Source organism: Semicossyphus pulcher, unplaced genomic scaffold (assembly GCF_022749685.1).
Source record: "Semicossyphus pulcher isolate SPU_LCO1_2020_fin unplaced genomic scaffold, fSemPul1.0.p SCAF_22, whole genome shotgun sequence".
NCBI lineage: Eukaryota > Metazoa > Chordata > Actinopteri > Labriformes > Labridae > Semicossyphus > Semicossyphus pulcher.
This window is the reverse complement of record NW_027211696.1, coordinates 8,838,650-8,851,422: the sequence shown is the minus strand read 5'-3', so window position 1 is coordinate 8,851,422 and position 12,773 is coordinate 8,838,650. Positions and strand designations below refer to the sequence as shown.

The 12,773-nt window shown below is 39.3% G+C and overlaps 1 protein-coding gene across 1 annotated transcript; it reads left to right on the top strand.

The window, feature by feature from the left end:
• Nucleotides 1-3,293: 3,293 nt before the first annotated feature.
• On the top strand, nucleotides 3,294-9,938 carry smad4a (SMAD family member 4a). The gene is made up of 11 exons (XM_069673833.1): nucleotides 3,294-3,654; nucleotides 5,008-5,365; nucleotides 5,454-5,628; nucleotides 5,738-5,767; nucleotides 5,853-6,053; nucleotides 6,156-6,263; nucleotides 6,438-6,488; nucleotides 6,575-6,758; nucleotides 6,845-7,013; nucleotides 7,111-7,249; nucleotides 7,934-9,938. The coding sequence occupies exons 2-11, from the start codon at nucleotides 5,126-5,128 to the stop codon at nucleotides 8,143-8,145; spliced, it is 1,509 nt and encodes a 502-aa protein (XP_069529934.1). The 5' UTR covers nucleotides 3,294-3,654; nucleotides 5,008-5,125; the 3' UTR covers nucleotides 8,146-9,938.
• Nucleotides 9,939-12,773: the final 2,835 nt, after the last annotated feature.

Here is a 12,773-nt window from a genome sequence, read left to right as displayed (position 1 = left end):
AACCTAAAATTTCACAGTTTCACACAAAAAGCAAGGCCACCGTGTAAATATGGTGAATTACACAAAGACAGAGACTATGAAATGATGAAGCCAAAAATATCTATCTATCTATCTGTCTGTCTATCTATCTTTTTATCTATTTTCCACAGTATCTAAGATCTCGTACAATGGTGTGTAAAAGCACAAGTCTAGACTTAGCTGTGAATTAGCAATGCGCACAAACCTGTAAATCTGTGCTAACTAATGTAAATTTGTATAAAGGGAAATCAGTAATTATTGTATTAGCATAGAATTGAAAGCTTTCAAGGTAACATTGCAAATATTTTTAAATGGGGATGATATATTATTATATATATATATATTATTACTATTTGCCAGTTTTTGTATTTAAGAATGTTTTTGGAATAGCTGCACAGCTCTTTGTAAATGACAGCAACCGGCCATTAATATGGCATCAAGGAAAGAACGTTCTAGACCCCTGGTATTAAATTCACTGCAACTTCTTTCAAATACAGTGACCTCTATTTCATTTGGGGAGAATAAAAAGGTTGAATACTAAAGCACTGATACAGATTACAATGACAATATCAAAATATTAAATCGACTCAACTTTTTATTCGTTATTTAATTGCAACTTCGAAACGTATCATTGCTGACTTTTCACATCAGATCCTTCTCAAAACTTCTGGCAAAAATTACTGATCCAAACTGAAATGTTGTGTCAATACAGAAAGGATAGGCCACCAGATCACGCTGATTTGCACTACTGGTAGTATGCTATATGTTTTTTTGAATATGAAATTTCTCTTAAATTCAAGTGTTATTGAATCATAATTTTGCCATATGCTTTATAAGAAATATACATGCTGCAGATTTGTAAATGGTAATTTGTTTCTGTGCCCTATGGCATGTTGGAGCCACTGAAATGATTTACAGAATGTGACATATTTCCTCTTATTTGCTTGCCAAACTTGCAGAAATTATATTTTTGATGGCTTTTCACAAGGAGCGGATTTTCACGGTGTCTTGGAGCTTGTAAGGGCTGCTTGTCTGACGATTTCTCTTACCTAAGATTGCCGTTAGCTGCTGTGAAATCTTTCTTTATACGCCAGCCGTTCATATCCTGCTTTTGGTTTCTCACAGAAACATTAATGTTATGATGATTGTTAAAATAAAATGTTTGAACAGAGCAATTTTTTGATCTCTTGTACACCCTGTTTCATTGTCTGGTAACTTAGCACTCTCAAACTAACAACCCCAATGCCTCTAGCGTCACATGCCTGGCGGGCCTCTCTCTGCCCGCTTCCATGCCACGGTGATAACGAGGTGACAGAGCCTGGAGTCTTGTAAACCGTCACTCAGGATGAGACGCCACTCCAAGTGGGCAGCATTTGTGAGAAGGTGGTGTCAGATTCCTGGTCTCCAACGCCAACATGCTCTATTGACAATCCTGCCATCAGGTTGCTTGGTTGCCCTCTGACCCCTCCCACTTCCTTTTTCTGACATGGGGCCTGCTGACGCCCTTATCAAGGCCACAGCAACAGTACAAATGGAAAAAATACATGTCACATCATCACCTAGCTTCTGCTGTTAACAGTCGGAAGCAGATAACAATGATGGAATAACACTGTGGAACTTTCTAACTCAATAGGAGCCTTGCTTGGCTCGCAGATTTACAAAGGCCAAGTGTGCAGGGCAGAGATATCGACCGGCTGTGAACAAATTGATTTCCCGGTGTGGAGCTTATTTAAGGGTTGTATAAAGTTTCAATAGGAAGAAAATATTCATGAAACAGCAATATGCAATCATTCCTTTGGGGTACAATCAATTGTTTCTATATAAGTTTGGGGACTGTACAAAGTTATTATGGAGAGAGGGCATTTCTGATTCTTATATTTTTATATTCTCCTCTGCAGAAGAAAGAGCTAAAAGAGATATGGACATAGGACTGTTTTTATTACTGTATTGCATTGCTCTAACATAATCACAAGGGGGAGACTTTATATAACAGTAAAATAATTTACACAACAATAGAAAAGAGGGTAACATGCCTATTGTCCTAAATCTGATGATGTGTTTTGAGACATTGTTAATTAAATGTAATTTGAAGTCCTCTTAATGTTGGCTGCACACTGAAAGAATCTAAGAAACTACTGTAATGAACCCAGCAAATAAAAAATAGTATCATCACCAACTTTTTTCTATGGCAACAACCCTCAGGTGACAAGCAGAGACTGACTTGTACATGTAAGATGTTTAAATGTCCTTGAAATGCTACATAAAGAGAAGTGCATGTAGGGAGTTATTTCCAGATCCCTATAGGTAGGGGTTTTGGAAGTCAATTTAATACCTTTATTCTGACTTTTATTCTATTACTTTATCCAATGTACTGTCAGAGCATATTAAAGTAGACATACCATATAGCCTACAGTTTGATGAGTGGAGAATGGCAGGACACATTAAAGTGATTGTAGGCCATTAGCTTCCTTATTTGCTGCCCTCTGAAATGAACCATAAGTTGTGTTTTTTACATTCCTATAAACCATGTTTGACTAACCTCATTGTGCTTCATCTTTAAAGATGTGGGTCCGGAAAAAAAAGAAAATACATGTCATTGTCATGGTGTAATTATCTCTGGGTGGCCTTTTGCCTCCCCACTTACTAAAACCCTCTAAGTATTGTACATGTACCCTGTCATTTTTAAGTACCCACTAGGCACTGATCTCACTGCAGACTACACTTTGCACCTTCTGCCTCAGAAACAAAAAATGACATTGATATAAAGGCCTCAAGATTTACAGTTGAGAACCTCTACATGAAACAGTGTCTCAAGATAATTTGCTTTCATGGTGTATATCTTATAAACAAAAGGTACAAGTCAGCCTGTCTTGTTTGGGGCCCCTAAGGGCCTGGAGCAACTCATTAACGGCCACTTGGTAATTCAACCCAAATAGGTCATTGTCTTGTTGGAATTTAGAAAAAAATGATAGTTTGACTTACTTTACTGTTTAATACGGAATAAAAACATGTCTCATCTTATGAATTTCAAATTAATTGAACTGGAAAAAAGGACATACCTTTCAGGAACATCTGGTGCATTGCCCCTTATATTAACTCATATGCAGTCCAGAACACAATCCAAAATAAATTAACTTGTTCATTATGGTACATTAGTTCAAACGAAATACACTTCGAATTTCTGGTGTACAAAAGGTGTTTTTCAACAAACAGCAGCGCCACGCCTGTCACATTTCATGCGTGCATGCTCAGTTTGAGCGTGGAGGTGGGTGGAGGAGAATTTTTGTTTATTTTCAGGGGCAGCTAGCTAGCAAACGTGTTGTTGTTAGAGCGTATACATATATATATATTTTTTTTCTACAGTCGAACACGAAACGAGTGCCCGTTTATCTTGTGTGATATTTTTGTATATTAATTGGGGTAACGGACCAGTATAGGAGAAGGTTTGCGAGCCAGCGTGAAGTTGATAATGGTCTTTTAGAATTAGCTGTTAGCGTATGTGCTAGCAAGCTAGCAAAAATTAACATTAGGGCAAGCTAGTTAACGCTGAATAGAATATTAAAATTTAGGTGGCTAAAGCCCCTCACTTATCATCATCTAATACTGGGATTAAGGCTACTACGCGAAGAAATCACAGTAAGTCCACAAATCAGTGTGTGATTGATTCAGCTAATGATGGGAGAATAAGGCTTTTTGGACCAGCTCTGGCTAACTAACGCTAACGGTATCATGAGCCTGACGTCCAGTGATAGCTAACAACAACAGAGCCACTCAACATTAGTCGGTCAATGTTTTGTAACTTAACGCTCTTCAACTTTAATACTGTAACTTAACATGTATATTAATTTTAATAATCTTAAATAACAACTGAGCGGCGTCATTTCAGTCCGTTTTTTTGCTTACTTCTGAGCTATTGTTATGAGGGGTACCTGTGTTTATTAGCTAGCTCTGGTACCCATAACGGCTAACGTTAGCAACGGTTGCTATGAAAATATTCTTTAAAAACCTAACGTTAACCCTCTGTTAACGTCATCCTTATATTGATAAAATAAACCCATTTCAGAAAATGTTTATTGTGCAGTTTGACGAGATGTAATGGCCATATAGATGACGACAAGTGACTGTTTCTTTATTCATGATTGTGAGCTCTAATGCAGTGTAACCTGGATTAAATTAAATTCTGTTGCACCAAACCTTTAAACTTCTATAAAATGTGATCCAGTATTAATTAATTAAATTAAACTTGAGGAGGTTTAACTTTTAAAGTGGCTGCTTATTGAGGTGGATTGAGTAAAATAATGTAGTTCCTCTAAGGAAATTGATGGATAGACTCAACCCAATTGAGTTTTAGGATGCTGCTGAATTTCAATCAAGATACTGGTTCACAAAGGAAACTGTTATCAAGCTGAACAGGAAGATTGAATCAACTGTCAAGAAATGAAAGAAGTAGCAGTACCACAAATGCTCCAACTCCTGGTGATTTAATGCCACCGGATGTTTCCAGAGCGTTGATGGGGACCTGTTTGGCCTACACAATTCCACTTTCTTCCCAAATGCCAGCAGAGTGTCTAGGGCAATAGCGAGTCTGAAGAACCAGTACATCCGGTTCTCTCCAACAGGGGAAAAAGCTGCTGGATTCTACAGGCGAGCTGGATTTCCAGGGGTGCTGGATGCTTAAACTTGGATTTACTAAAGAGAGATTAGTTTTTAATTGTGCAACAGAGCTCCGCTTAATTTTCTGGATTATTAAACCTAGTTTTGCTAAACTCTGATTAGAACTAATCTGAGATTAAATTAATCTTTGCTGGTGCAACCCAGCCTGAGGTTTGAAGAGCCTGACACTTTTCGATCCATCACTTTTCTACATGTGACATTAAGTGAGGATGATATACATATTGGCCATTGAGTCCTACTTAATGTTTTGCAATGAGAAGTATTGGTTAGCCTACTCATCTGAATTCATATATAACACTGCTATTTCTATTTTAGGTTGCCAAGCCTGGGCAGCATTGGATCAGCAGTACTTTCACCTTGACACTTCAACTGGAAAAGACATAGGGGGATACAACTGGAAAGCCTCCCCAAGGTTGACACCTAAGGAGCAAAGATGTCAATCACGAACACTCCCACAAGTAATGATGCCTGTCTGAGCATTGTGCACAGCCTGATGTGCCACAGGCAGGGAGGGGAGAGTGAAAGCTTTGCGAAGCGAGCTATTGAGAGTCTTGTCAAGAAGCTGAAGGAGAAAAAAGATGAGCTGGATTCCCTTATCACAGCCATCACTACAAATGGAGCTCATCCAAGCAAGTGTGTAACCATACAGCGAACTTTAGATGGACGCCTACAGGTATAGTAGCAGATGTGCACTGTCAAGCTGGTTTATGGTGCCACTGAAACACTGCCTGTGTAATTCGATTTCCCTCCCTGTTCTTCAGGTTGCGGGCCGTAAAGGTTTTCCCCATGTTGTCTATGCACGACTATGGCGATGGCCTGATCTACACAAGAACGAATTAAAACATGTGAAATATTGCCAGTATGCCTTTGACCTGAAATGCGACAATGTTTGTGTCAACCCATACCACTACGAGAGGGTCGTATCTCCAGGCATTGGTAAGTTAGATCACACGTCTACTAGTCTTTCTTAGATCTTTTTTGTTTTAGTTCGTAAATAAAGTTTTATGACGAAGTGATATATCTGTTCTTTGTCATATTTTTGCAGATTTATCAGGATTAACCCTTACAGGTTCAGGTAAGTAGGTGCCATAGCTTCCCTCTTTGCTCGTATTGGATTTTGCAGATGTCTTATACAAATATGTTGTCCTCATATTCTGTAGTTCCACTCTTGGTAAAGGACGAGTATGACTATGACCAGCAATCTCACTCAAACTCTGAAAGCCACCTGCAGACTATACAGCATCCCCCGTCGAGGCCTGGTCCGCAGGAGACCTTCGGCAGCCCCGCTCTACTCCCCCCATCGGAGGGCAGCAGCTCTGCTTCAACCTCTGCTTTCTCTTCCATCAGTGCTGGACCCTCAAGTGAGACATTACGCAGCACTACACATTTATGCAAAAAAAAAGTGCAATATACAATCTGTATTTTTGTGTCATTTACTTAATTGTTTTCATTCATACTTTCAGATCCTCCCCCCAACTGGAGCAGAAACAGCAGCTTCACCCCCGCTGTGCCTCAACATCAGAACGGGCATCTACAGCATCACCCGCCTATGCCTCACACGGGGCATTATTGTGAGTGGATGGAAAACATGCAAATCGTTAATTTAAAACGTGAAAGTGAGGAATAGCCATACATTATTACCAAACTTTTTATATTTAATTTGTTGATTCTCAGAGCCATCCCTGCATGTTTCTGCTGAGTTTCATAAATGCTGGTTCAAAATGAATATTGACTTGCTCTTTCAGGGCCGGTTACCAATGAAATTGCGTTCCAGCCCCCAATATCCAATCACCCTGGTGAGTATCGAGCGGCAGATCAAAGACAAAACACTCAATGAAAATAATCAGTGCAACCCATTTAACCTGCATGTTGTTTGCCCAAGCTCCAGAATACTGGTGTTCCATTGCGTACTTTGAGATGGACGTGCAGGTCGGGGAGACGTTTAAGGTGCCATCCACGTGTCCGATAGTGACTGTGGATGGTTACGTCGATCCATCAGGAGGGGATCGCTTCTGCTTGGGCCAGCTGAGCAACGTACACAGGACAGAGAACATCGAGAGAGCCAGGTACTCTATGTATGAACTGTATCAAGGTATAATAAGAGATTAACAGTGATGCAAATCTGCTGTAACTTATTTCATTCTGTCCTTAGGCTTCACATCGGCAAAGGCGTGCAGCTGGAGTGCAAAGGTGAAGGAGACGTTTGGGTGCGCTGCCTGAGCGATCACGCGGTGTTTGTGCAGAGCTATTACCTGGATCGAGAGGCCGGACGCGCCCCAGGAGATGCAGTTCACAAGATCTATCCCAGCGCCTACATCAAGGTGAGATTGCAGTACAATTTTCATACAATGAAATGAATGAAACAGTCAAATACTTCTGTGATCATCAGATTTAAGTGTTTGTCTGTCCCCCTGCCAGGTGTTTGACCTGCGTCAGTGCCACAGGCAGATGCAGCAGCAGGCAGCGACAGCTCAGGCAGCAGCTGCAGCTCAGGCAGCAGCAGTGGCCGGGAACATTCCCGGGCCCGGCTCTGTGGGAGGCATCGCTCCTGCCATCAGTGAGTGTTCTTACCGCTGCATATACCCTTCAACAAGTGTATTATTATTACTGCTTTTCATTGTTGACTTGAGTGAGGCATCTGGAGGCAAGACCTGCATGGAGGACTGATGGCAATCGGCTGCACAGCATTGTGAGAAAGAGAACTATGGACGGAAGAAAAACAACCCACGATGATTAGACAAAATGTAAATTACTGGGTCAGGATGTGAACATGCAGTGTAATCAACAAAGAATGACTTAGTGTAGTCTAAGTTTTCATGTCTCAATGTAACAGAAAGGTTGAGTCATGGTAAGTTGTTTCTTTAGAACAAACTTTTGTTGTATTGCCCGATCAACAGTGAGTGCACACCAAGCAGTTTGCTTTGCTTTATTTCTCTTCAAAGTCCCTTACAGATAGTTTTAATTTTAGCATTAGCATGCTTTGCAATGGCAATTTTTTGTTGTGGGCCATGAAGTAAATTTCTGGACATCATTACAGGCTATTACATTTGAGTATGTTCGGTTGGCTTAAGCTCAAATGCAGCAGAAAGACTCATCAGAGTAGGAGACGTGCGTATGCCAGAAGTACTTCCTCCACTTTGCCTATCAAATAAATCAACTTTAACTGCAAGAGTAACTTTGCTAACATTATCGCTGCAAGGCCCATCGTTCGGCATCGATCTAAAAGTTTCTCCCCCTCCAGGTTTGTCTGCGGCTGCAGGCATCGGGGTCGACGACCTGCGCAGGCTGTGCATCCTGCGGATGAGCTTCGTGAAGGGCTGGGGGCCCGACTACCCACGACAAAGCATCAAAGAGACGCCCTGCTGGATCGAGATCCATTTACACCGAGCTCTGCAGCTACTGGACGAAGTTCTGCACACAATGCCCATAGCTGACCCTCAACCTCTTGACTGAGTTAAAAGACATGAACTGCACAGAAAATCAGACTGTACTTTTAACAGACCACTTCACCCATAGATCCGTAAAGCCGAAGAAGGATCGCAACAACAGGGATGCCGGGTAGGGTCATAGGAGGCCGGCAGTATACTCCAAACACACTGGAGTGAAACTCCAGCTCTGTAAGTTCTGTGACTTCCTACCAACAGCTGCAGGAACATGTGAGTCACTCTGGGAGGAGTTGGAGTACATTAGAAACATGGTGCTGAGAGGATGTGCAGGAAAAATGAATACAGTATTCTGACATTGTTCACCAATTTGAACTGGATGACAGCATGAAGTGAACGATGCTGTGTGTGCAAATGACAAGCACTGAAGTGATCTAAGGAAGGTATTTACATCAAGATCAGAATATGCTATAAGGCTATTCATTATTTAATGAGCCTAAGTGCTACACAAAACAAATGCATCACCTATAGAGAAGTGATTCATATTTGGTTGTCTGTTAAGATGAATAGAGCCCTCAAGTATGACTGAAAAATTCCTTTTGTTAGCTATAAAGTAAAAAGGAAACTCTTAATATCTAAAGTAGTTAAGCTGAACACAAAGAAAGCGCCTTGTATTGGATCAAAACCTGTATTTTACCCTCTCTGAACATGCTAAATGTGGAGTATACTGCCGCTCCTGTCCTCCTCTATCGGCTCTCTGGTCCCTCTTTGGCCTCATGTAAGTGGACTCCCCCCTCCCCTCACAGATCAGGACATTTATGTAAAGTCATTTTATTCATTATGTTTTTGTAAGATGTAGTCTTGAATATTTTTTAATTCTGACTGTACTTGTTTTTTGATTTATACTCCCATTTTCAGTTGTTTTTAATGATAAAGAGCATTATAAGGAGGAGCCTGTTTTAGCTGCTTCTAAGTCATCACCATTATAATGTTTTAATATTGTGCCATCAGTCAGCGCTGTTAGGAGAAGAAGAGATATTTGTACGGAAGTTTTTAAAACCCAAATTAGATGGAATTTATAAAATAAATGTAAAGAAATAGTTATTGTAACACATTTACGTAATATAATTTGTTATTGTCATTTTTTTGTTGATTAGATGCCCACATAGTGTCCATTAGCACTTTATTAATTTGCCCTTATTTTGTAGCCTCATGTGTGGTAAATAGTTGTATCTTCTTTGCATAGTTGTAAAGTTTTTATTGCTAACGACATTTGTGAGATCCATGAAAAATGTGTTTTCAGTATCAATCAAGCACCCACTGGAGGTTACCCAACAACCTCTCACACGTACAGGGTGATTCTTTGACACTCAGAAGAAACATTTTCAGTGGAGCGTCATTTTAATATAACACACGGCCACCCCTTTTAAATTTGAGAATTACTTGGATGTTTTTTAAGACAACAGCTGGGTAAAGGAAGCAAAGACTGAACTGTGAGAGGAAGTTTAAGCCATATCGATGCCAAATATACATCCTTGACAAGATGATCGGACTGCAGTCGTTTCAGTGTTACGTCGCTTTGATTGGTTTTAACTTTCAAGAAAGTGATTTTAGTTTTTAACGCAGCACTATTGGTCGAATATTTTGGTATTTGGAGCTCTGTTTACTTACAGCTGTTGCAGTATTTTATACTCTTTTGCTACCTTTAAAGCGAGAAACCACTCGTCATATTTGAAGATGTAAATAAAAAAAAAAATGCTGTACAATTTTCAGGAAATGCAAGTTCATACTCATCTCTCTGTGTCATCTTCAGTTTGAATGATATTGGTGTTTACATATATAAATATGGTTGAATAAAATTTAATGGGCTAACACATTATTTTGGAGTTGTGAAATCTTAATTTGGATTATGCATTTTATTTTACTTTATTAGTTTATATAACAAACATAAAATGTAAATTACAAAGTTTTTCAAATCAATTAAAAACATGCAACAGAGAGGCTCGCAATACAGGATATGCTAACAAACAAAAGATAATGTTAATAAATATATGGACTAAAGGATACCTTGTGCTACATTATTAGACAATGTTATTAAAACATGCGAAACAGAGGCACAGACAAAGAACATGCATAGTATTACATAGGGACAAAAATGGTGACAGCAATCAGCAGTACAGACAGCAGACTGAACAATAGTGCAATTAACCATTAACCATTTCTTTAAAGCTGCTGTGAGGAACTTTTGGTTTGTGTTGATTTTGGCGCCCCCTGTGGACAAAGCCGTACCTCTTATCTCTTGGCTGATTTTGTCCTGTACATGCTTAAGTGGTGGTTTTTAACAAAAAAAAATCTCATCCTGCTTTCTTTAACAGTCATATGTATCACTCACTTTACATTTTTGCCCTTTAAAATGTAAACAAAGGCAGCATGCAGTTAATGACTTCATTTATAACACTTACCGCCGGCCAGCAGTTTCAGGCATTGAAAGAAACTTTATGACCTACAAAAGCAAACCAGACTATTTCTATATAGAGTAATCAGAATTTATTTCAGTCTGTTTCATAACCTATGACAAACTCCTCACAATGAGTTTTAAATAAACTGTAACCAGTTCCCTAATGGTTGCTGGGATGGAGTTCTATTCTCGTGCAGCTTTAATAGAGAAGGCAGACTGACGGAAGGTAATTTTTCTGAGTGGGATAATGCGATCTCCTCTTGCAGCATCTCTTGTAACCGGATATGCAGTGGTTCTTATGTTGGCAAACTGAGTGGAGAAGTCAAACCTTAAATATTCTTGACAAGCGTTAACGTATTTGATCACGTTTTCCAAGCTCAACAAGTTGTATTTCTTAAATATTGGGCAATGATAAAAATGTACCAATTTCTCGTCCAATGGTTTAAGAGTGGTGGTACTAGCCTGTGACCGGGTTGTTATATGGGACATGACCATAGAATACATAAACATCATAGCTGTCTCTGTTGACACGCAATCTCAAGTGAACCTGAACATTTAGAGACTTAATTTGACACGATTACAGACATTTTTCACCTATGCTTTAAAATGAAGTTGGGAATCAATAACAACTCAGAGATACTTGTATGAGGATATGACCTGTAGCCTCTCCCCTGATACTAAAACATCTGGCTCTAGACTAGAACATTTTGTTTTGGTGAAAAAGATGCATACCATTTAGTTGCAAACAGCATTGCTTCAACCTCGCTGTTACATGAACCATGGTGTTTGTGAGTTCATTAGCAATTTGTGTCTTATATTGCTACCATGTACATAAATTACAGTGTCATCTGCATACATTTGGATGTTGGTGTCAGGACATAAAGATGGCAAATCATTGATATATAAAGAAAATAGCAATGGTCCCAGGACAGATCCTTGTGGGACACCTGTGGACTGACATAAGGCAGCTGATTGATGATTCTGTACTCTGACATACTGAGATGGGTTTAACAATTAAATTAGGAGAAAGGAGGCTCGACTTTCAACAAGAAAACGTTTATTACTGCAAAGACAAGTCACAAATTTTAAGAAAACAACACTAAGAAGCTAGCCTGAGCTGAGATCTGAAATATTCAGAAAACCAAACTACATGTGTCTTTAATAGTTTCTATATTCATCAATACGACACACTAAATGATAATGTCTTTATAAATATAAAAGTCCCCCAATTGTCCTCGTTTTTTTATGTAAAATACACAATACAAATCACCCTACACGCATTGGTTTGCTCGCCAATTTGAGAAGAAAACTGAATGGCACACGAAAAGAAAGTCACATGAAATCTGTGTGAATATATATTATATCAGATACTATACATTATCCAAAAAAAAAGAGGAAAAAGGAAATCACAAAGCACTTTAGCCAAACATATCTGATAAAATGTTCACCAAAAGAACAAATCAAATAATTAGGACACAAATAAATATACCTTTTTCAGTTTTTGATATATACATATTTTTGTCTAGGGTGAATCCATAAAGAAAAAAACCTTCCCCAAATGCCACTGCCAAATGCTTGTGCTTGCATTAGAGCGTGCTACAGCTGGCCACGACTCACTACACTGTCAAATGGCACTTGAAAACATCCAAATACAAATCTCAAACAGGTCACAGCATTCAGAAAATATCATTTGACAAAAGAAATCACGATCATGAGAAAACAAGTCGTAAGAGAGCTTTTTTTACTTACAGCAGCTCTCCTTGTTCATTAACCAGTTCTGTACAATAAAAAGCCGTCTGCAGGTAATCTACCACGTGTAAACTACTTAACGTGTGTGTGTGTGTTTGTGGTGTCACATCCAGTAAATCATAAATAGTCCAGTCTGAGAACAGGTCTAAATGCTTCCTCAGCGGCAGCACCTGTGCAATGAAATGTCTGCTCTGATAGCCTCGAGCTGTAGCCCACCAGAGACCCAATAGTCACCCAGGCCGTCTGCTCTGGCCGGGGCGAAATTAAAGGCACTGGAGTCTGCTATGGGTCAGTGAAGCTGCCATTATGTCCAGGTGAAGAGGCATCTTTTAGCTTTTGCTCCTATGACAAGTTAAGGATTAGCTTATGTTTTTTTTTTCTCCTTTTTTTCTGGTTGGAAACAGGCTCATTTGCAAACAGCTGTTACAAAAAAAACAATCTTACTGAGAAATTAAGTACAATTGTGTTGGCAGCATTAACATCAGTCCAGT

Coding starts and splice junctions, on each gene's coding strand:
- smad4a (XM_069673833.1), top strand. CDS start 5,126: ATGTCAATCACGAACACTCCCACAAGTAATGATGCCTGTCTGAGCATT. Junction 5,768..5,852: donor ATTAACCCTTACAGGTTCAG/GTAAGTAGGTGC, acceptor CATATTCTGTAG/TTCCACTCTTGGTAAAGGAC. Junction 6,054..6,155: donor CATCAGTGCTGGACCCTCAA/GTGAGACATTAC, acceptor TCATACTTTCAG/ATCCTCCCCCCAACTGGAGC.